The following is a 21,609-nucleotide window of genomic DNA, read 5'->3' as shown; positions in this document are numbered from 1 at the left end:
AAGATTTGTCCATCAGACTACCAAATGGTGACGTGTGATTCATCACTCCAGAGAACGCATTTCCACTGCTCCAGAGTCCAATGGCGGCGAGCTTTAAACCACTCCAGCCGATGCTTGGCATTGTGCATGGTGATCTTAGGCTTGTGTGTGGCTGCTCGGCCATGGAATCCCATTTGATGAAGTTCCTGACGAACAGTTTTTGTGCAGACATTGCTTCCAGAGGGGGTGTGGAGCTTGGTAGTGAGTGTTGCAATAGAGGACAGACAGTTTTTACGAGCTACCCGCTTCAGCACTCGGCGGTCCCATTCTGTGAGATTTTGTGGCCTACCACTTTGCGGCTGAGCCGTTGTTGCTCCGAGACGTTTCCACTTCACAATAACAACACTTACAGTTGACCGGGGCAGCTCTAGCAGGGCAGAAGTTTGATGAACTGACTTTTTGGAAAGGTGGCATCCTATGACAGTGCCACGTTGAAAGTCACTGAGCTCTTCAGTAAGGCCATTCTACTGCCAATGTTTGTCAACTGAGATTGCATGGTAGTGTGCTCGATTTTATACACCTGTCAGCAACGGGTGCGGCTGAAATAGCCGGATCCATTCATTTGAAGGGGTGTCCACATACTTTCAAATCAAAACAAATGTTATTTGTCACATGTGCCGGATACAGGGGAGGAGGTCAGAGACCTGGCCGGGTGGTGCCAGAATAACAACCTATCCCTCAACGTAACCAAGACTAAGAAGATGATTGTGGAATACAGGAAAAGGAGGACCGAGCACGCCCCATTCTCATCGTCGGGGCTGTAGTGAAGCAGGTTGAGAGCGTCAAGTTCCTTGGTGTACACATCAAAAACAAACTAGAATGGTCCAAACACACCAAAACAGTCGTGAAGAGAGCACGACAAAGCTTATTCCTCCTCAGGAAACTGAAAGGATTTGGCATGGGTCCTGAGATCCTCAAAAGGTTCTACAGCTGCAACATCGAGAGCATCACTGCCTGGTACGGTATTTGCTCGGCCTCTGACCATAAGGCACTACAGAGGGTAGTGCGTATGGCCCAGTACATCACTGGGGCTAAACTGCCAGCCACCCAGAACCTCTACACCAGGCATTGTCAGAGGAAGGCCCTAAAAATTGTCAAAGACCCCAGCCAGAGACTTTTCTCTCTACTACCGCATGGCAAGCGGTACATGAGTGCCAAGTCTAGGACAAGACTCCTGAACAGGTAATCAAATGGCTACCCGGACTATTTGCATTGTGTGCCCCCCCACCCCCCTTTTTTACGCTGCTGCGTAAAAGCTCCGGTACCGCTTGCCGTGTAGTAGCAGAGAGAACAGTCTATGACTTTGGTGACTTGAGACTTTGACAATTTTTTGGGCCTTCCTCTGACACGGTCTAGTATATAGGTCCTGGATGGCTGGAATGTATTGAGCCATACGCACTACCCTCTATAGCGTCTTATGGTCAGATGCCAAGCAGTTGCTATACCAGGCGATTTTTCGACGTGTCAGGATGCTCTCAATCGTGCAACTGAAGACATTTTTGAGGATCTGGGGACCCATGCCAAATCTTTTCAGTCTCCTGAGGGAGAAAAGGTGTTGTTGTGTCATTTTCATGACTGTCTTGGTGCGTTTGGACCATGACAGTTTGTTGGTGATATTGTTACGCACGCCTCTATGAAGAGGGAACGCAACACCCTGCTACAATTAAACTCTCCGTGAAGTGAAAAAGGTATGGACTGTAGGTGCGCGTAAGAATGAGAACAGGCAGAATGTGGTACCGTTTACAAGGACTTTATTCCTTTACACGGTAATATGGGGAAAAGGGGCTGGACGGAACCAAAGCAAAGAAAGTAAATCTCAAAGCCCCCCCTCCCCTATCTTACCTGCCTACCCACTACTTACCTAATTTAGCACCACCTGGTGCCCTAACCAAAATACAGGGGGTGGTCCGCCCAGGTCTTACCTAGTGTGCCTAGACAGTGAATATACTACGGGTATATGTATGCCCGCCGGCCTCTTGCCTAAGCACTCCCAAGGTGCCTTCCCCTTCTCCCCTGGGAACAAATGAAACAGAATATTAAACAATTTTACAGACAAACTAAGAAACAAAGGACATCAAATAAGCTCTACCTGAGCAACAAACTCACAGAACATACCACTTTCCAGCAATGAACTCCCAGCAAAATCAACCTCTATCAAAATCTCTCTCAGCAATCCCTACCTCCAAAAATCTCTAGCAAATCTCTCTAGCAAAATCTCTGCAATGACCTCCCAGAAAATCTCTATCTCCCAAAATCTCTCTCTCGTGAACAGAACACTGGCTTTTATATAGCTTCAGAAGGAATGGGTCATTGGAGACAGCTGTGTCTTGACGAGGGGGCGGGGTCAGCTCTCCAATTAGCCATGGAGTCGACCAATCAGCTGCTTGAGGGATTTCAGGAAGCCATTTCCTGAAATAAACACATGCAAATACACAAACTACAACACATAAACTGGGGAACGTAACAGATATGAATAACAAGGAACATGAAACTCTCGACCTGCTCCACTACATTCCCGTAGATGTTAATGGGGGCCTGTTCGGCCCTCCTTTTCCTGTAGTCCACGATCATCTTCTTTGTCTTGCTCACATTGAGGGAGAGGTTGTTGTCCTGGCACCACACTGTCTCTGACCTCCTCCTTATAGGCTGTCTCATCGTTGTTGGTGATCAGGCCTACCACTGTTGTGTCGTCAGAAAGCTTAATGATGGTGTTGGAGTCGTGCCTGGCCATGCAGTTGTGGGTGAACAGGAGTACAGGAGGGGACTAAGCATGCACCCCTGAGGGGCCCCGTTATTAAGGATCAGAGTGGCAGATGTGTTGTTGCCTTCCCTCCCCACCTGGGGGTGGCCCGTCAGGATGTCCAGGATCCAGTTGCAGAGGGAGGTGTTTAGTCCCAGGGTCCTTAGCTTAGTGATGAGCTTTGTGGGCACTATGGTGTTGAACACTGACTCACATAGGTGTTTCTTTTGTCCAGGTGGGAAAGGGCAGTGTGAAGTGCGATTTATCTATGGATCTGTTGGGGCGGTATGCGAATTGGAGTGGGTCTGGGGTTTTGGGATAATGTTAATGTTGTGTTAATGTGAGCCATGATCAGCCTTTCAAAGCACTTCATGGCTACCAACGTGAGTGCTAGGTAGGTTACCTTCGCATTCTTGGGCACAGGGACTATGATGGTCTACTTGAAACATGTAGGTATTACAGACTCGGTCAGGGAGAGGTTGAAAATGTCAGTGAAGACATTTGCCAGTTGGTCAGCACATGCTCTGAGAACACACTAGTAATCCATCTGGCCCCGCGGCATTGTGAATGTTGACCTGTTTAATGGTTTTGCTCACATCGGCTACGCAGAGCGTGATCACACAGTCGTCCGGAACAGCTGGTGCTCTCATGCATGATTCAGTATTGCTTGCCTCAAATCGAGCATAAAAGGCTTGTCTGTTAGGCTCACGTCACCGGGTAGCTCATGGCTGTGCTTCCCTTTGTAGCCCATAATAGTTTGCAAGCCCTGCCACATCCAACGAGCATCAGAGCCGGTGTAGTAGGATTCAATCTTAGTCCTGTATTGACGCTTTGCCTGTTTGATGGTTCGTCTGAGGGCATAGCAGGATTTCTTCGAAGCGTCCGGATTAGTGTCCCACTCTTTGAAAGCGGCAGCTGTAGCCTTTAGCTTGGTGCTGATGTTGCCTGTGGCTTCTGGTTGGGATATGTACGTACGGTCACTGTGGGGATGACTGAGGTGGCATACTCCTCATTGCCATTGGATGAATCACAGAACACATTCCAGTCTGTGCTATCAAAACAGTCCTGTAGCGTAGCATCCGCGTCATCTGACCACTTCTATATTGAGTGAGTCACTGGTACATACTGGTTTAGTTTTTGTTTGTAAGCAGGAATCAAGAGGATAGAATTATGGTCTGATTTGCCAAATGGGGGGCAAGGGAGATGTATGCTTTGTATGCGTCCCTGTGTGTGGAGTAAAGGTGGTCTAGAGTTTGTTTCCCCCCTGGTTGCACATGTGACATGCTTGTAGAAATGAGGTCAAACAGATTTAAGTTTGCCTGCATTAACGTCCCCGGGCCTCTAGGAGCGCCGCTTCTGGATGAGCATTTTCTTGTTTGGTTATGGTCTTTTTCAGCTCGTTGCGTGCAGTCGTAGTTCCAGATTTGGTTTGTGGTGGTGAATAGACGGCTACAAGTAATATAGATAAGAACTCTCTTGGTAGATAGTGTGGTCTACAGCTTATCATCATGTACTCTACCTCAGGCTAGCAATACCTTGAGACTTCTTTAATATTCGACATCGCACACCAGCAGTTATTGACAAACAAACACACAGCCCCGCCCCTCGTCTTACCAGACGTAGCTGCTCTGTCCTGCCGATGCACAAAAAACTCAGCCAGCTCTATATTATCTGTGTCATCGTTCAGCCACGACTCTGTGATACATTACAGTTTTTAATGTCCCGTTGGTAGGGTAGTCTTGGCCGTAGATCATTGAGTTTGTTTTCCAGTGGTTGCACGTTGGCAAATAGAACCGATGGTAGTGCCGATTTACTCACTCGTCTCCGAATCCTCACAAGTCACCCTGATCTTCTCCCTCTGTTCTTTGCCTTTTCCTCACACAAATGACAGGGAATTGGGCCTGTCAGACTCATTAATGAAAAAATCTTTGTCCACTTCGAGGTGAGTAATCTGTGTTCTGATGTCTAGAAGCTGTTTTCGGACATAAGAGATGGTAGCAGCAACTTTATGTACAAAAACAGTTACAAACAATGTGAAAAAACAAACAAAATAGCACAGTTGGTTAGTAGCCTGTAAAATGGCAGCCATCCCCTCCAGCACCATTTTCACCTTTTTTTTAATATATAGTGTGCTTTCTGAATCATTCATAGCAACTAGCTAACAAATCAGATCATATTGACAACCATTCTCTTTATGACCCTACCTTAGTGGATCCATACATTGATTCTATTAATTGAAGGCCAAAAGAATGATCAAGGACAACAACCACCCGAGCCACTGCATATTCACCCCGCTTACCATCCAGAAATCGAGGTCAGTACAGGTGCATCAAAGCTGGGACCGAGAGACTGTTAAACAGGCATCACTAACACAGAGAGGCTGCTGGCTACATACAGACTTGACATCATTGGCCACTTTAGTAAATGGATCACTAGTCACTTTAATAATGCCACTTTAATAATGTTTACATATCTTGCATCACTCATCTCATACGTATGTACTGTATTTTATACCATCCATTGCATCTTGCCTATGCCGCTCTGTCATTGCGCATCCATGTATTTATATGTATATATTCTTATTTCATTCCTTTACTTAGATTTGTGTGTATTAGGTAGTTGATGTGAAATTGTTAGATTACATTTTAGATATTGCTGCACTGTCAGAACTAAAAGCACAAGCAATAACATCTGCTAACCATGTGTATGTGACCAATACAATATGCTTTGATTTGATTAGTTGACCGTTAGTTGACTCTGTGGCTCATGGTCAAACTGATGATAAATGCCGTGGAACGAGTCATCGGCATGGGGATCTCTATTGACAAATGATACATCTGAGTATGTTGCCAAGAACGATAATAAGTCAACAAAAAAACTGCAGCTTGTAAACGGTCAAAGACCTCCATGTTATTGGACTGATCAAACCAGAGACATGCACAGAAGCTGTCTGATAGCCTGTCTTACTCCCAGCTGAAATAAACACATTTGAATTTGACTATTCCGATTCGCAACTTTCCAACACGAGGTTGCAGCAGCATTGCTTAGTAACCACGGCACATGGTAGACCTTATCGGTCCTTTTATTCATTTTCCCTTTATCACACACACACACACTGCATGCAGCAGAGTGATGGGTGTGGGTAGTTCCTTTTAATATGACTGAGAGGAAATGAGTTGGCTGAAGCCTCAGACCTCAGAAGTGAATCATGATCCCATAAGAGTCTCCCTATCTTCTGTACACAGCTTAGAACTAAGAATATCATTGACCCACACAATCCTAGTTTTCAGCTGTTCGAATTTCCTTGTAAGGTAAGGCATGTGCCATCTATTTAAGAGGTGTATTCTATTGTCATAAGAACAAAGAAATACTTCATTGTCAGCTAAATATTTTCTTCTAGGCTATGGCGTACTATAAAACTGTGCTGACCATAGAACCTAATTGTTCAATAAATGCAATAGGTGATATTGTTATTGTTTGATTATAGTGTTGATAAAATAACTATGTTATTTTATAAGAATAACCATAACCTATGGAGGCAGGTTGGGGGTTTATTTTGTATGATAATTACTGTTGGTAGTTTACCTCCATAAAGGTCTTATTTATCATTAATTAATTTATTATTAATTTACAATTGAATAAATATAACAATTTAACAACAGCCTACTCTGCAACACCTTTTAATTGTGAATACATCATCTCTCTCTCAGACTAGAACTTCTTAGAAAAAGTACATTGCCGGAAGTTATTTAGTTCTATAAAAAGGTATGCAGCTGTGAAAGGATGTTGTGCATGTTGTCTGATAAACATCGGTCATTTACATCAAACTCTGGTCACAGAGATAAGTGTGAATTAGTACCATTTACCAGCTGTGTCTGTGGCAAACACAGTTCATGGGAAATGTATGAACTTAACTTTCATTACAGCTAAGATATAAATGTAGTATTAGGTGCATGTAAAGGTGCTCAGGATTGATCGTGACTGTCAAAAAAACAGAAAAATGAGATTTATTATGTAAAAATCAAATCACTTTTCCCCTTTAGTTTAGTACAATTGTCTACACCGTTTTTGTTTATCAATTATAGAGATAATAAAACAGTCTGCTTCAATGGAAAACAATGACAGTAATAAGTGGCATGTCAACACTGCTCTTATACAGTGTAGGCTAAAATAACCACAAGACTTGGCCAGTTCAGAAATGGGGAAGTGACATTTCATGGAGAAAAGGCAGAAATGCAGAACGATGTTGATGTAGGTGCCCATCAGTTATTTACTTGTATTAGGTAGTTCCACAAAGACATTCTAAAGCAGAAACGTTTTAGTATCTTGACATTTCCCCCCCGTGCACCCTCTGTGACTTCTAGGAAGATTTAACCCACTTAAACCTAACATTTCACCAAGTTTGTAACGTCATAGTTATTTTGTTGATTTGACAGTCATTTCTGAAGATTTTTCTTTATTTCATGAGATTAGGGATTCATTTACATCTGTCCCTTATTTTAAGATTAATCCTGTTATGTGAGCTGAACTCTAATTTTAATATAGCGCAACTAATCCTTTCAAACATTGAACATCTACAGTGCATTTGGAAAGATCAGACCCTTTCCCTTTTTCCAAATGGTGTTATGTTACAGCCTTATTCTAAAATGGATTTAAAAAAAGTTTTTCCTCATCAATCTACACACAATACACCATAATGACAAGCGGAAACAGGTTTTTCTATTTATTTATTTTTTAAATACCTTATTTTCATAAGTATTCAGACCCTTTGCTAGGAGACTTTAAATTGAGCTCAGGTGCGTTCTGTTTCTACAACTTGGAGTCCACCTGTGGTAAATGCAATTGATTGTAAATTATTTGGAAAGGCACACACACACCTGTCAATATAAAATGTCCCACAGTTGGCAGTGCATTTCAGGCAAAAAACAAGTCATGAGGTCGAAGGAATTGTCCGTAGAGGTCCGAGACAGGATTGTGTCGAGCCACAGATCTAGGAAAGGGTACAAAAACATTTCTGCAGCATTGAGTGGCCCAGCCAGAACCGGACTTGAACCCTGAAAATAGCTGTGCAGCGGCGCTCTCCATCCAACCTGACAGAGCTTGAGAGGATCTACAGAGAAGAATGTGAGAAACTCCCCAGAAACAGGTGTGCCAAGCTTGTAGCGTCAGACCCAAGAAGACTCAAGGCTCTAATTGCTGCTAAATGTGCTTCAACAAAGTACTGAGTAAAGCGTCTGAATAATTACAGTTGAACTCGGAAGTTTACATACACTTAGGTTGTAGTCATTAACTTGCTTTTCAACCACTCCACAAATTTCTTGGTAACAAACTGTAGTTTTGGCAAGTGGGTTAGCACATCTATTTTGTGCATGACACAAGTCATTTTTACAACAATTGTTTATAGACAGATTATTTCACTTAATCACAATTCCAGTGGGTCAGAAGTTAACATACAGTAAGTTGACTGTGCCTTTAAAAAGCTTGGAAAATTCCAGAAAAGTATGTTATGTCTTTAGAAGCTTCTGATAGGCAAATTGACATTGTTAATTGTTGTACCTGTGGATGTATTTCAAGGCCTATCTTCAAACTCAGTGCGTCTTTGCTTGACATCTTGGGAAAATCAAAAGACCTCCACAAGTCTGGTTCATCCTTGGGAGCAATTTCCAAATGCCTGATGGTGCCATGTTCATCTGTACAAACAATAGTACGCAAGTATAAACACCATGGGACCACGCAGCCGTCATACAGCTCAGGAAGGAGACGCGTTCTGTCTCCTAGAGATTAACGTACTTTGATGCTAAAAGTGCAAATCAATCCCAGAACAACAGCAAAGGACCTTGTGAAGATGCTGGAGGAAACAGGTACAAAATATCTATATCCACAGTAAAACGAGTCCGATATCGACATAACCTGAAAGGCCGTTCAGCAAGGAAGAAGCCATTGCTTCAAAACCGCCATAAAAAAGCCAGACTACGGTTTGTAACTGCACATGGGAACAAAGATCATACTTTTTGGAGAAATGTCCTCTGGTCTGATGAAACAAAAATAGAACTGTTTGGCCATAATGACCATTGCTATGTTTGGAGGAAAAAGGGGGAAGCTTGCAAGCCAAAGAACACCATCCCAACCGTGAAGCACAGGGATGGCAGCATCATGTTGTGGGGGTGCTTTGCTGCAGGAGGGACTGGTGCACTTCACAAAATAGATGGCATCATGAAGCAGGAAAATTGTGTATATATTGAAGAAACATCTCAAGACATCAGTCAGGAAGTTAAAGCTTGGTTGCAAATGGGTCTTCCAAATGGACAACGACCCCAAGCCTGATTCCAATGTTGTGGCAAAACGGCTTAAGGACAACAAAGTCAAGGTATTGGAGTGGCCATCACAAAGCCCTGACCTCAATCCTATGGAAAATGTGTGGGCAAAACTGAAAGATCATGTGCGAGCAAGGAGGCCTACAAACCTGACTCAGTTACATCAGCTCTGTTAGGACGAATGGGCCAAGATTCATCCAACTTATTGTGGGAATCCTGTGGAAGACTGCCCGAAACATTTGACCCAAGTTAAACAATTTAAAGGCAGTGTTACCAAATACTAATTGAGTGTACATAAACTTCCGACCCACTGGGAGTGTGATGAAAGAAATGAAAGCTGAAATAAATCACTCTACTATTATTCTGAGATTTCACATTCTTTAAATAAAGTGATCCTAACTGACCTAAGACAGGGAATGTTTACTAGGATTAAGTGTCAGGAATTGTGAAAAACTGAGTTTAAATATATTTGGCTAAGGTGTATGTAAACTTCCGACTTCAACTGTAGGTAAATGTAATATTTACATTTTTTATATTGAATTTTGGATTGAAATTTCAAAACAGTTTTTGCTTTATCACCATGGAGTGTTGTGTACTTTTTAGAATACTTTTAGAATAAGACTAATGTAACAAAATGTGGAAACAGTCAAGGGGTCTGAATATTTTTCGAATGCACTGTAATAGTCAATTCACATTGGTTTTACTCTTTATGGCCATTTTCTGGTGTTTTGTGGTGGGAAACTGAGCACGTCAAGCATAACACATCAACCCTGTTACCCATAGACAGGCTAGACATTTTTTTATTTATTCTTTGTGTAGCTTGCATTCAATTGCCACTCCCTTTAGCACACAACAAGCTTTGATTCCCCGTCACAAGGGGTTTGATGGCTGATTTAACATGAAATTGTCAACCCTGTTACAGTCAAACCTGTTATTTTATTTGGCACTTAGGGAAATTTGTTTTTTTATGAAGTTGAACATGTGTTAAAATTATGTGCAATCAAACATTTCTTTTTTAACAAGTTACACCTCTTGCAAAATCTTTCAAGAAGCCATTTCTATGGAATTTTGTGAGAGGTCATCATCAATTACTTACATGTATATTTGGGCTCTTGTGCACTAGATCACTCATGGAACCTTTACGGGATCTCTTCTGGCTGTGGGTGGTTCTTGGAATGATTTTTGTTTCCATGGTAACAGGTCTCATCTTCATTCTTATCAACAAGTGTATTTCCAAGAAAGGTAAGTATTTTCAATTACACTATTACATCAGAAGCATTATTGTGAGCGTTACAGATCCATTTCTCTCTACTTATATGAACTGTCTTTTCAAAGTATTGTATCAACTGTCTTATCTTTTCTACAGCTGCTGAACAATACAATACAAATACACCAAGTCGCACTACACCTCAGTATTATGCCCAGTAAGTCTCTTGCACTATTTTCAGCTGATGTAGATGTAACCTACATTTCTATTGACACTTATAGTGGTTGAATTTGTTGCCTCATCATTCATTATCACAATTAAAACCACAAGTTTGGTCCTCTATTCCTAAAATCTTTGATTCAATTTATGCGAGTTGTTTTAAGCATTCTTAGTAGTCCAGGGAAGGGAGGGGTTTTGTAAAAAGTATTTTCCAAAGTGGAGATCTAATTTCTCAGGTTTCTCCCCCATCCAGAAGCAGCAAATATCATCTCAAAGATCTGGAGGATGATTTGCCTCCTTTACCACCCAGGACTCAGTTTCTCACATCCTGTCCCAGTAAGCATCAGATTTAATTCAATAAGCCTTGAAATGCAATCATAAGCACACATTGGGAGTAATATTACACAAGGATAAGCTGTTGTGTTGAAACATTCACAATAGGAACCTTTTAAGCCCACACAGTAACACTTTTTAGGCCCTGTACAACGTCTGCCTCAACTGTCAATAATGTGTGTCTTTGCTTTCCAGAGACTGAAAGCTATGAGAACCTCGTAGGGCTACCTGACTATGTGAAAGTAGATGACAATGCCCCTCCACCATACCATCACACAGAGACACTGGTGTGTAAGGACAATGACGGCATTCCAGAGGACTACGATGACATCGGAGCAGACTGTCAGATCGAGGAGGACTATGATGATCTGGGATAAAGCCAGAGGCAACGGAGACTATACTAAAGACACTTTTGTGGTACATATGTAATGTATACTCCTACTAGCCAAAAATAGATGTTCTGCAGAAATACGACTATCCCTTAGCTGATACGGCTTCATGTTTAAATCATTTACTTGGCAATACTTTACCTGTTCGCATAAGACTAAAGTATAGCTTTCTGGTATTTACCAAAAAGCTCTCTTGTAACAATGGACAATTTCTTACTTATAAGAATTCAACACAATTTAATTGTGTTTCAGGGTATACTATGTAACTGAAACTATTAGGCTGTAGTTAGCAGAAAAAATTTAAGCTGTGTAGTTTCAATTGAATGTTGAATATAATGGTGCACAGAAAATTAACAATCTTAGTGATTACCTACTACCATATGATTGTCAATGGTGCTGGTTTTGCTAACTTTTAAAATCCCATAGACCAAACCAGTTGTATCAGGAATCAACACAGGTGAAGTGGTATATTTAATCATTTTACATCTAAGTAGTAACCTCCGAGGCTTGCTGAGTTTCAAAACCAGCATACAGTTGTTAAAACCCTGTAGTTCTAGGAATCATCGACGTTAGATTGTGTTTACGACTGTGTACTTATGCTCTTAGCTCACTATGGATCATGAAGCAGCAGACCGTGCCATGTTTTATGAAACCAATAACTGTAAAAGGTTTCCAACAGATCGGATATAGAGTGTAAGAATAGAAATGGGTGAAAAATGTGACTTTCCTTGTCCACCAGTGACAACTTAATTTTGCAAAGTTAAAGATTAGCTCCTCTGGTTATTGACAATGAAACAAACAATAGGCATTTCAAAATCTGTATTGATTAAAATACAAATGTAAATCTAAGCCCTGCCATAAAGGTAAAGAACTGCAAAAAAGTGAAGCGTATACTACTTACTGTATGTAACCGAAACTAAAAAAAAAAAGAAAAGAGAAGCCGTTTAGTTTCAATTTGAATACTGAAGGGTTTGTTGCAGGAGTTTCAAAATGGCTAGTCTCTTGTCGAGCCTAGAAGCCTGGCATGCAACACAATGGTCGGTCAAATTGACTCACCATTTCTTCCACACTGCAATGAGGGCAGTACTATAGAGTAACGTATGCTTGTTTGATTTGTCCACAGTACATGTTTTCTACAGTTGCAATAAACAATGTTACGTAAGCGTTCTCACATTGTTGATCCTAGTGCATCCAAGCACTCTTTTGGTACTGGAATCAAATGACTGAATACATTTCTAATTTCATTATGGAACTCCTTACAGAAAAACTTGCTTCAACTGATGCAACACTGCAGAAAATTTACAAAGAAAATATCTCCAGCATTATCTACATATGCCACACGTTTATTCTTTTTAAAAAGTAAAAGAAAACACTCAATCTGAATTCATTCATTCAGATTTTTTCCACTGTTTCCCATCATTTGACAATATTGTTGAGCCTCAAAGCCAAATCTCAACGCAACCAAAGGTTAACCATCAAAAGTCACTTCCTGTTACGTCCACTCATGTGGTCTTAAAGTGACAGTCTGGCTTATTGAACAGTTTGAGGGAGATGTAAGTCACACAACAATCTCCGAAAAGCTCTGGTTGGAGATTGGCGTTTTCCATCCAGAACTAGAGAAACAAGTCCGAAAAAAAGACCAAGTTTGTCCCTCGGTCTCTCACTGAGGAAAAGTCCATTATAAAGTGATCCTGTGGTGGGGGGCTAGATTAACCCCCGAGGCGCTGTCCCTCTCCCCAGGCGAACCCCCCCGGACGCTCTTCGGGAAGAGGGTTGTAGTTGGCATCCTCCTCTGGAGTGTCAAACAGCATCTTACTGTGAGAGAGAATTACAGAGACGGGTGAAGGATCTACATACAGTGCATTCACGAAAATATTCAGACCCCTCGACTTTTTCCACATTTTGTTATGTTGCAGCCTTACTCTAAAATGAATTAAATAGTTTTCCTCATCAGTCCACACACACTACCCCATAATGACAAAGCAAAAAGTATATATATTTTTATAAAAAAACATACATTATTTACATAAGTATTCAGACTGTGCTAAGAGACTTGAAATTAAGCTCAGGTGCATCCTGTTTTCATTGAGATGTTTCTACAACTTGGAGTCCATCTGTGGTAAATTCAATTGATTGGACATGATGCGGAAAGGATGCGGAAAGGAACACACCTGTCTATATAAAAAAAGGTCCCACGGATGACAGCGCATGTCAGAGCAAAAACTAAGCCATGAGGTTGAAGGAATTGTCCATAGACCTCCAAGACAGGATTGTGTCGATACACAGATCCGGGGAAGGGTACCAAAACATTTCTGCAGCATTGAAGGTCCCCAAGAACACAGTGGCCTCCATCATTCTTAAATGGAATTAGTTTGCGACAACCAAGACTCTTCTAAGAGCTGGCTGCCCAGCCAAACTGAGAAATCTGGGGAGAAGGGCCTTGGTCAGGGAGGTGACTAAGAACTCGATGGTCACTCTGCCAGACCTCCAGAGTTCCTCTGTGGAGATGGTTGTTCTTCTGGAAGGTTCTCCCATCTCTGCAGCACTCCACCAATCAGGCCTTTATGGTAGTGGCCAGACAGAAGCCACTCCTCAGTAAAATGCACGACAGCCGGCTTGGAGTTTGCCAAATGGCACCTAAAGACTCTCAGACCACGAGAAACAAGATTCTCTGGTCTGATGAAAACAAAATTGAACTCCTTGCACACAGCCAAGACAACGCAGGAGTGGTTTCGGGACAAGTCTCTGAATGTCTGAGTGATCCAGCCAGAGCCTGGACTTGAACAATTCTGGAGAGAACTAAAAATAGCTGTGCAGCGACACTCCCCATCCAACCTAACAGAGCTTTAGAGAATCTCCAAATACAAGTGTACCAAGCTTATAGCGTAATACCCAAGAATCCTTGAGGCTGTAATCGCTGCTAAAGGTGCTTCAACAAAGTACTGAGTAAAAGGGTCTGAATACTTATGTAAATGGTTATTTCTTATTTTTTTGGCACAAATCTAAACCTGTTTTTGCTTGGTCATTATGGGTTATTGTATGTAGATTGATGAGAAAAACAAAACAATTCAATAAATTTTAGAATAAGGCTGTAACAAAACATGGAAAAAGTCAAGGGGTCTGAATACTTTCCAAATGCACTGTATACCAAACAAAACAGTGCAATATGCTTAAGATGCATACATACAGTTGAAGTCAGAAGTTTACATACACCTTAGCCAAATACATTTAAAGTCAGCTTTTCACAATTCCTGACATTTAATCCCAGTAAAAATTATCCGTCTTAGGTCAGTTAGGATCACCACTTTCTTTTAAGAATGTGAAATGTTAGAATAACAGTAGAGAGAATTATTTATTTCAGCTTTTATTTCTTTCATCACATTCCCAGTGGGTCAGAAGTTTACATACACTCAATTAGTATTTGGTAGCATTGCCTTTAAATTGTTTAACTTGGGTCAAACGTTTTGTGTAGCCTTCCACAAGCTTCCCACAATAAGTAGAGTGAATTTTGGCCCATTCCTCCTGACAGAGCTGGTGTAACTGAGTCAGGTGTGCTCATACACACTTTTCAGTTCTGCCGACAAATTTTATATGGGATTGAGGTCAGGGCTTTGTGAAGGCGACACCAATACCTTGACTTTGTTGTCCTTAAGCCATTTTGCCACAACTTTGGAAGTATGCTTGGAGTCATTGTCCATTTGGAAGACCCATTTGCGACCAAGCTTTAACTTCCTGACTGATATCTTGAGATGTTTCTTCAATATATCCACATCATTTTCCTCCCTCAATGATGCCATCAATTTTGTGAAGTGCACCAGTCCCTCCTGCAGCAAAGCACCCCCACAACATGATGCTGCCACCCCCGTGCTTCATGGTTGGGATGGTGTTCTTCGGCTTGCAAGCTTCCCTTTTTCCTCCAAAACATAACAATGGTCATGATGGCCTAACAGTTCTATTTTTGTTTCATCAGACCAGAGGACATTTCTCCAAAAAGTACAATCTTTGTCCCCATGTGCAGTTGCAAACTGTAGTCTGGCTTTATGCCGGTTTTGGAGCAGTGGCTTTTTCCTTGCTGAGCGGCCTTTCAGGTTATGTTAATATAGGACTCGTTTTACTGTGGATATAGTTACTGTTTCCTCCAGCATCTTCACAAGGTCCTTTGCGGTTGTTCTAGGATTGATTTGCATTTTTCACACCAAAGTACGTTCATCTCTAGGAGACAGAACGAGTCTCCTTCCTGAGCGGTATGACGGCTGCGTGGTCCCATGGTGTTTATACTTGCGTACTATTGTTTGTACAGATGAACTTGGTACCTTCAGGCATTTGGAAATTGCTCCCAAGGATGAACCAGACTTGTGGAGGTCTACAATTTTTATTGGCTGATTTCCCCCATGATGTCAAGCAAAGAGGAACCGAGTTTGAAGGTAGGCCTTGAAATACCTCACAGGTACACCTCCAATTGACTAAAATGATGTTCAGAAGCTTCTAAAGCCATGACATCATTTTCTGGAATTTTCCAAGCTGTTTAAAGGCACAGTCAACTTAGTGTTTGTAAACTTCTGACCCAATGGAATTGTGATAGTGAATTATAAGTGAAATAATCTGTCTGTAAATAATTGTTGGAAAAATTACTTGTGTCATGCACAAAGTAGATGTCCTAACTGACTTGCCAAAACTAGTTTGTTAACAAGAAATTTGTGGAGTGGTTGAAAAACGAGTTTTAATGACTCCAACCTAAAGTGTATGTAAACTTCCGACTTCAACTGTACATACATTCTTTACGCATCTGATAAATGGATGGTATATTTCTACTTTTATTAAGAGTTATTGATATGCCCTTCCTTTTCTGGAATAATACCAATCAGCATAGACAACATTGTCACGACCACTCGCAAGGACAGCACACCTTCAGAACACCATGTCAAAACATTGGTTACAACATTGTTAATGTTGGCAATTTCCATATATTAGTAACTATTGTTAACTCTGTATCAAGCTTACTGCTATTTGTTTGTGCCCCCCATCTCTCCAGCAACATCACCATCTCTCAGCAGACTCGTGGGGTAAACACTGCAGTTTCTATCATAAGACAAATTCATTATTGGACTGTACTAGAACCATACTAAACTTACAGAAAAAATGGAGTCTTGAGCCATCTGCCACCACCTGGCTGGTTTGGGAACACATCTTCCAGAAAGAAGTACACATGACCCACAGCGATACCTTAGGAAAGGGAACACAGCATTGACCCAACTAGTCACCACTCCTCAATGGTCAATAAGGCAACAACATTGTTGATCTTCAAGTCCTTAATAACATTGATGCATTACAGAAATTTGCTATTGTGGTTAGAGCGACTGGTACCTAGTAAATCCACAATGATGGAGTTGCCCAGCAGCAGAGAGAATCCCATGAGCACCCAAGGGAGAAAGGGTGCCTGAAAGTTCAGCAGGCCAAAGAAGTTCATCCGAACGTTGGGGTTACGCCTGCTCCACACGTACACCAGCATGATGGTGAAGGCTTGGCCCAAGAATACCAAACTCACAAAGGTGCCAAATATCTTTCTGCTTACTGAGAAAAAAAGTGATTGGTGGATTGAATTGTGGCATACAGCATTATTCGAGTTGATTTACCCTAACTTAGGAAAGGGGATACCTAGTCAGTTGCACAACTGAATGCATTCAACCAAGATGTGTATTCTTCATTTAACCCAACCCCTCTGAATCAGAGCGGTGCGGGGGGCTGACTTAACTGAAGTCGGCGGCATAAGGGTTGATTTCCCCCCCTTGTCGGCTCGAGGATTCGAACCAGCGACCATTCGGTTACTGGCGCAAAGCTCTTAACCTCTAGGCTACCTGTCGCCAACTGCAGACAATCAACCAATTGATTCTCAGGTTTGACAACTAGCCTAACCATAAATAAATAAATAAATTATATATATATATATATATATATTCAGGTGGCAAGGAATGTGACTGTTGCGTAAGAGCTTCTCATTAAGGCACCTGTGGATAACATAGGCCTACATATTTCCTGTACACACATACAGCATTATACAACAGCAGGCCTTATTAGTAAGAGCTCAATCAGAAGCTTGCTAAGAATGTCAAATACAGGCACATTAAGTCTATGTGGTGCTGAACATGTCTCGACTCCTGCGGTATCAACTAAGACCATGAAAGTAACAGTGTTACAAGGATACAGTCATCAGAAGGCCACCGAAGAGGAACATAAAGACAAAGTCAGCGGTGCGGCCCCTGAAAGAGCCCTCCTCCAGCATACGACAGTATCGGTACCTGGAAGCCAATGGTTAAGGTAATCTGGCAAGGGCAAAGCAAATACTAAACCTATAATTCCCTATGATTAGACAGTTGTCATGATTAAAAATAAATTAAACATGGCTTGCCTTGTTCAAGACAAGTATTTTATGAGTCGCATAGTGCTTCCAATCAAAGGGACACAAAATATACATTTCACAAGTACACTCAGGGCAAGAAATGTGCAACAGAAAAAGGATACAAAAAAATCATATTGAAAAGGAAGTTGAAGCCAACTGGACCAAAAAATAGAAAGTTGGTTATGAGTCTCCATACCTACAAGACAGAACAGAGAAATCAGTCAACCTTGCATCTAATTTTTTTTGTAACTGCTACACTTATACACAGCAGGCCTAAGATTAAAAACTCTAAAATATATTTTTGGATTTAATTACATTTTTATTTTTTAAATATTTTTATATCATACAGTAGCTAAATAACAAATTGCATGTACTCACCTGATAATTCCTTAGTATCAAATCAGGATTGAAGTATAGTTGGAAAGGTGTGATGAGTTCTAATTGCTGAGGGTGAGAGCAAAGAAAGTGTCTTCATTGGAATCAATAGTTCACCTGATGATTCATCTTTTGTCAGAAAACGCTAAGTCAATTCTTGACAGTCTTAAACAGCAGCCAACAAACTGCAACTCTTTAACTAAGGTAGCTTTCGAAAACCCTTCTCTCCGTAGGTTTTTCAGCGGTTATCGTCGCCCAAGGCAGGCCGTGTGACCTACAATTCCGACGCTGTGTTTTAACGTCCATAATCATCGCTTGCGAAACAGGTTTTTCGAAACACATGGTCCTCATCTTTGACTGGGGCAGCAGGGTAGCCTAGTGGTTAGAGCGTTGGGGTAATAATGTATTTTGTAACCTTTATTTAACTAGGCAAGTAAGTTAAGAACAAATTCTTATTTTCAATGACTGCCTAGGAACAGTGCCTGCTCAGAGGCAGAACAACAGATTTTTACCTTGTCATCTCGGGGATTTGATCTTGCAACTTTTCAGTTACTAGTCCACCACTCTAACCATCAGGCTACCCTGCCGCCTCAAGTAGTAACCGAAAGGTTGCAAGTTCCCGAGCTGACAAGGTCAGCACCTGAACAAGTCAGTTAACCCATTGTTCCTAGGCCGTCATTGAAAATAAGAATTTGTTCTTAACTGACTTGCCTAGTTAAATAAAGGTAAAATAAAAAAAAATCTAAATTTTTTAAAATTTTATTTCATATTAGCGAGAAAGAATCTTTCAAATAAAAAAGATACAGCAATGTTCTCTCTCCGTGGGGAAGCACGAGATGGGGAAGACTAGAAAGTTGAAGTTCTGTTAGTTAACACTATCAACATTTCCATTTACTGTGGTAATTGTGATCGAATCAACACAATAGCCACTTTCAATGCAACATACTATGCAAGAGACTTTGTTGTAGGCACATCGCAAATGCATCCAACAAGTTTGTAGAGTCACAAGCTTGATGTGCTAGAAATATGGGACCAAATACTAAACTTTTGACTACTTTAACATACGTAAGTGAATTTGTCCCTATACTTTTTGGTCTATGAACAGAAAGTGCTGTAATTTTGAAACAGTTCAACGGATGAAATTACCCTCAAATGAAAGCTGACAGTGTGCACTTTAATCCAAAGAGTTTGAATACAGAGCCAAAATAACAAACAAAAAAAGTCATTGTCCCAATACTTTTGAAGCTCATTATATATGATTTGGCATGGCACACTGTCTTAAGAGCTATTGAAGATTGAAAGCAAACATTGTATAAATACATTTATTTTTAACAACCTGAATATATACATTTTCATACAGTGGTGTAGAGTACTTACAAAAAAAAGTATCTTTACATATCTGTACTTTACTCTTTATATTTGACAACTTTTACTTCACTAAATTCCTAAAGAAAGTAACGTACTTTTTATTCCATACATTTTCCCTGAAACACAAAAGTACTCATCACACATTGCATGCTTAGCAGGACATGAAAATAGTCAAATTTACACACTTATCAAGAGAACATCCCTGGTCATCCCTACTGCCTCTGATCTGGCAGAATCACTAAATACAAATGCTTAATTTGTAAATGATGTCTAAGTGTTGGAGTGTGCACCTGGCTATACGTTAAAAAAAAAAAAAAAAAAAAAATGGTGCCTTCTGGTTTGCTCAATATAAGGAATTCGAAATGATTTGATACTTAAGTATATTTAGAAATTGTATTTACTTAGGTTAAGTATATTTAAAACCAAATACTTTCTCAAGTAGTATTTTACTGGGTGACTTTCACTTGAGTCATTTTCTATTAAGGCATCTTTACTTTCACTCAAGTATGGCAATTGGGTACTTTTCCACCTAAGAACTAGTTAAAATAATCGAAAATAGCAGCCTAGAGTGTATTAGAGCCTGATTAAACAGTCCACTAGGAGGAGAGATCTGACTTGCTCATTAGCATGGATGTCTTGCTAGCTAGATGTATGCTACGTTCAAAACAACTGGGAACTCAGAAAAATAGAGGTCCATTTTTATTTTAAATGTAAGATTTATTGAACTCGGAAAGTCTTATTTACAATGACCCCGGCCAAACCTGGACGACGATTGGCCAATTGTGCACCGCCCTAAAGGACTCCCAACCACGGCCGGATGTGATACAGCCTGGATTCGAACCCCTCTTGCACTGAGATGCTGAGATGCAGTGCCTTAGACCGCTGAATATTCAGGTCGGTAATTATAGAAAGAGGCCCGAGTTTGTGGCGGAATTCCGAGTTGAATATCATTAAAAAAAGATCTCTGTCGGAGCTCTTTTTTCGCGAGTTCCCAGTTGTTTTGAACGCACAGAAGTCGGAGATCTTCGATTCCCAGTTGTTTTGATTGCGGCAGTAAATCGCACAAAAAAACAGCAATGTAAACGTTACGAGATGCACTTGTGCTCACAGATAATCATACATTGAGAAGTTTCGTTACCAGCTGCATAGTCAATTTAGCTAGCTACTGACCATTGCACACATTTGGTCAATTCGATCAAGGTCAGTGACAGCCCAACTACAGTCAATAACAATTATTTGGCGACACAAACACAGCTGTCTAGCACTCTAGCTAATTGATGTGCACTACCGTACTGTCTTTAGCACTTCTGTTTTGTCAGAGACGCGCTAGCTAAAAGCAGCAAGCTAGTGAGTTAGCAGACTGACATCCACAGCTAAACGCCTGACCCTGTCTACATTGCCGACAAGAACATGTTTCAGATTAAATTCTACTATCTTACCACGGCAGCGGTGGTGAGGACGCAGGCAGTTGTGTATGCCCGAGTTACAACAGGAATCTGTAAATATTCCTGCTGAAAAGTCTGGTAAGCCATTTTGGACTAACTGAAGGCTTCCGGCACATTCTTGACACGTCATCACAATGGTGAGAAAATGCCGCGTTCAAAACAATTGGGAACTCGTCAAATCATGACGTCACTGACCTTCAGGTCGGAAATTCGGAGCTCTAGAAAGAGGCCTGAGTTCCCGAGTTAGAATTCCGAGTTGGGTGACCGTTCAAATAGATTTCTCCGAGTCGGAGCTCGTTTTTTTTTCCGAGAGCGAAGTTGTTTTGAACTCTCGGAAGTCGGAGATGTCCAAGTTGTTTTGAACGCGGCATAAAGGGGAGTTGCTGTGAGTTTTTATGATCTGTCATTGGTTTGTCAGTCCACGTTCTTTTTGTGTGAGCCAATGGTGTGAGCGAACCACAAACCTGTCAATCACATAGTCGATGAAACGATGGCATTTTTTGATTGGTCCGCGTATGCCTCTAAAGCAAATAGGATGAAGGGGAGTGAGGTTTTGACAAGATGGGAACGGATTTTCATCCGTCACGAGGTTAGATACAGTATTTCAAATATATTCAGTATGTCAACAAAGTTAACATACATTGCGTTGTCCCGTAATCACCTTTAATCTACATCTTATACTTATATTTTGTGTGTGTGTTTTCTTCAATATGGCAATGAATAAGGGCAGATAACTGCGAATATTACTTTATTTATGAAGTATTCCACTAAATGAAAGAACTT

General features: G+C 41.0%; 2 protein-coding genes across 3 annotated transcripts; one reads left to right on the top strand and one right to left on the bottom strand.

The window, feature by feature from the left end:
• Window positions 1–5,887: 5,887 nt before the first annotated feature.
• Window positions 5,888–12,408, top strand: scimp (SLP adaptor and CSK interacting membrane protein). Of its 2 annotated transcripts, XM_020485599.2 has the most exons (5): window positions 5,888–6,090; window positions 10,217–10,335; window positions 10,460–10,517; window positions 10,773–10,855; window positions 11,048–12,408. In XM_020485599.2, exons 1-5 carry the CDS (start codon window positions 5,951–5,953, stop codon window positions 11,227–11,229), a joined length of 582 nt encoding a protein of 193 aa, XP_020341188.2. In that variant the 5' UTR covers window positions 5,888–5,950; the 3' UTR covers window positions 11,230–12,408. The 2 variants fall into 2 exon arrangements, with proteins under 2 accessions (XP_020341188.2, XP_020341189.1); XM_020485600.2 differs by lacking the exon at window positions 5,888–6,090 and having other exon boundaries at window positions 9,872–10,335.
• derl2 (derlin 2) lies at window positions 11,700–21,044 on the bottom strand. The gene is made up of 7 exons (XM_020485597.2): window positions 20,821–21,044; window positions 18,017–18,082; window positions 17,761–17,834; window positions 17,444–17,537; window positions 16,606–16,801; window positions 16,374–16,464; window positions 11,700–13,056 (listed from the first exon to the last, which is right to left on the bottom strand). The coding sequence occupies exons 1-7, from the start codon at window positions 20,911–20,913 to the stop codon at window positions 12,951–12,953; spliced, it is 720 nt and encodes a 239-aa protein (XP_020341186.1). The 5' UTR covers window positions 20,914–21,044; the 3' UTR covers window positions 11,700–12,950.
• Window positions 21,045–21,609: the final 565 nt, after the last annotated feature.

Source organism: Oncorhynchus kisutch, linkage group LG6, assembly GCF_002021735.2.
Source record: "Oncorhynchus kisutch isolate 150728-3 linkage group LG6, Okis_V2, whole genome shotgun sequence".
Classification (NCBI taxonomy): Eukaryota; Metazoa; Chordata; class Actinopteri; order Salmoniformes; family Salmonidae; genus Oncorhynchus; species Oncorhynchus kisutch.
This window is presented reverse-complemented; position numbering and strand designations above follow the sequence as displayed.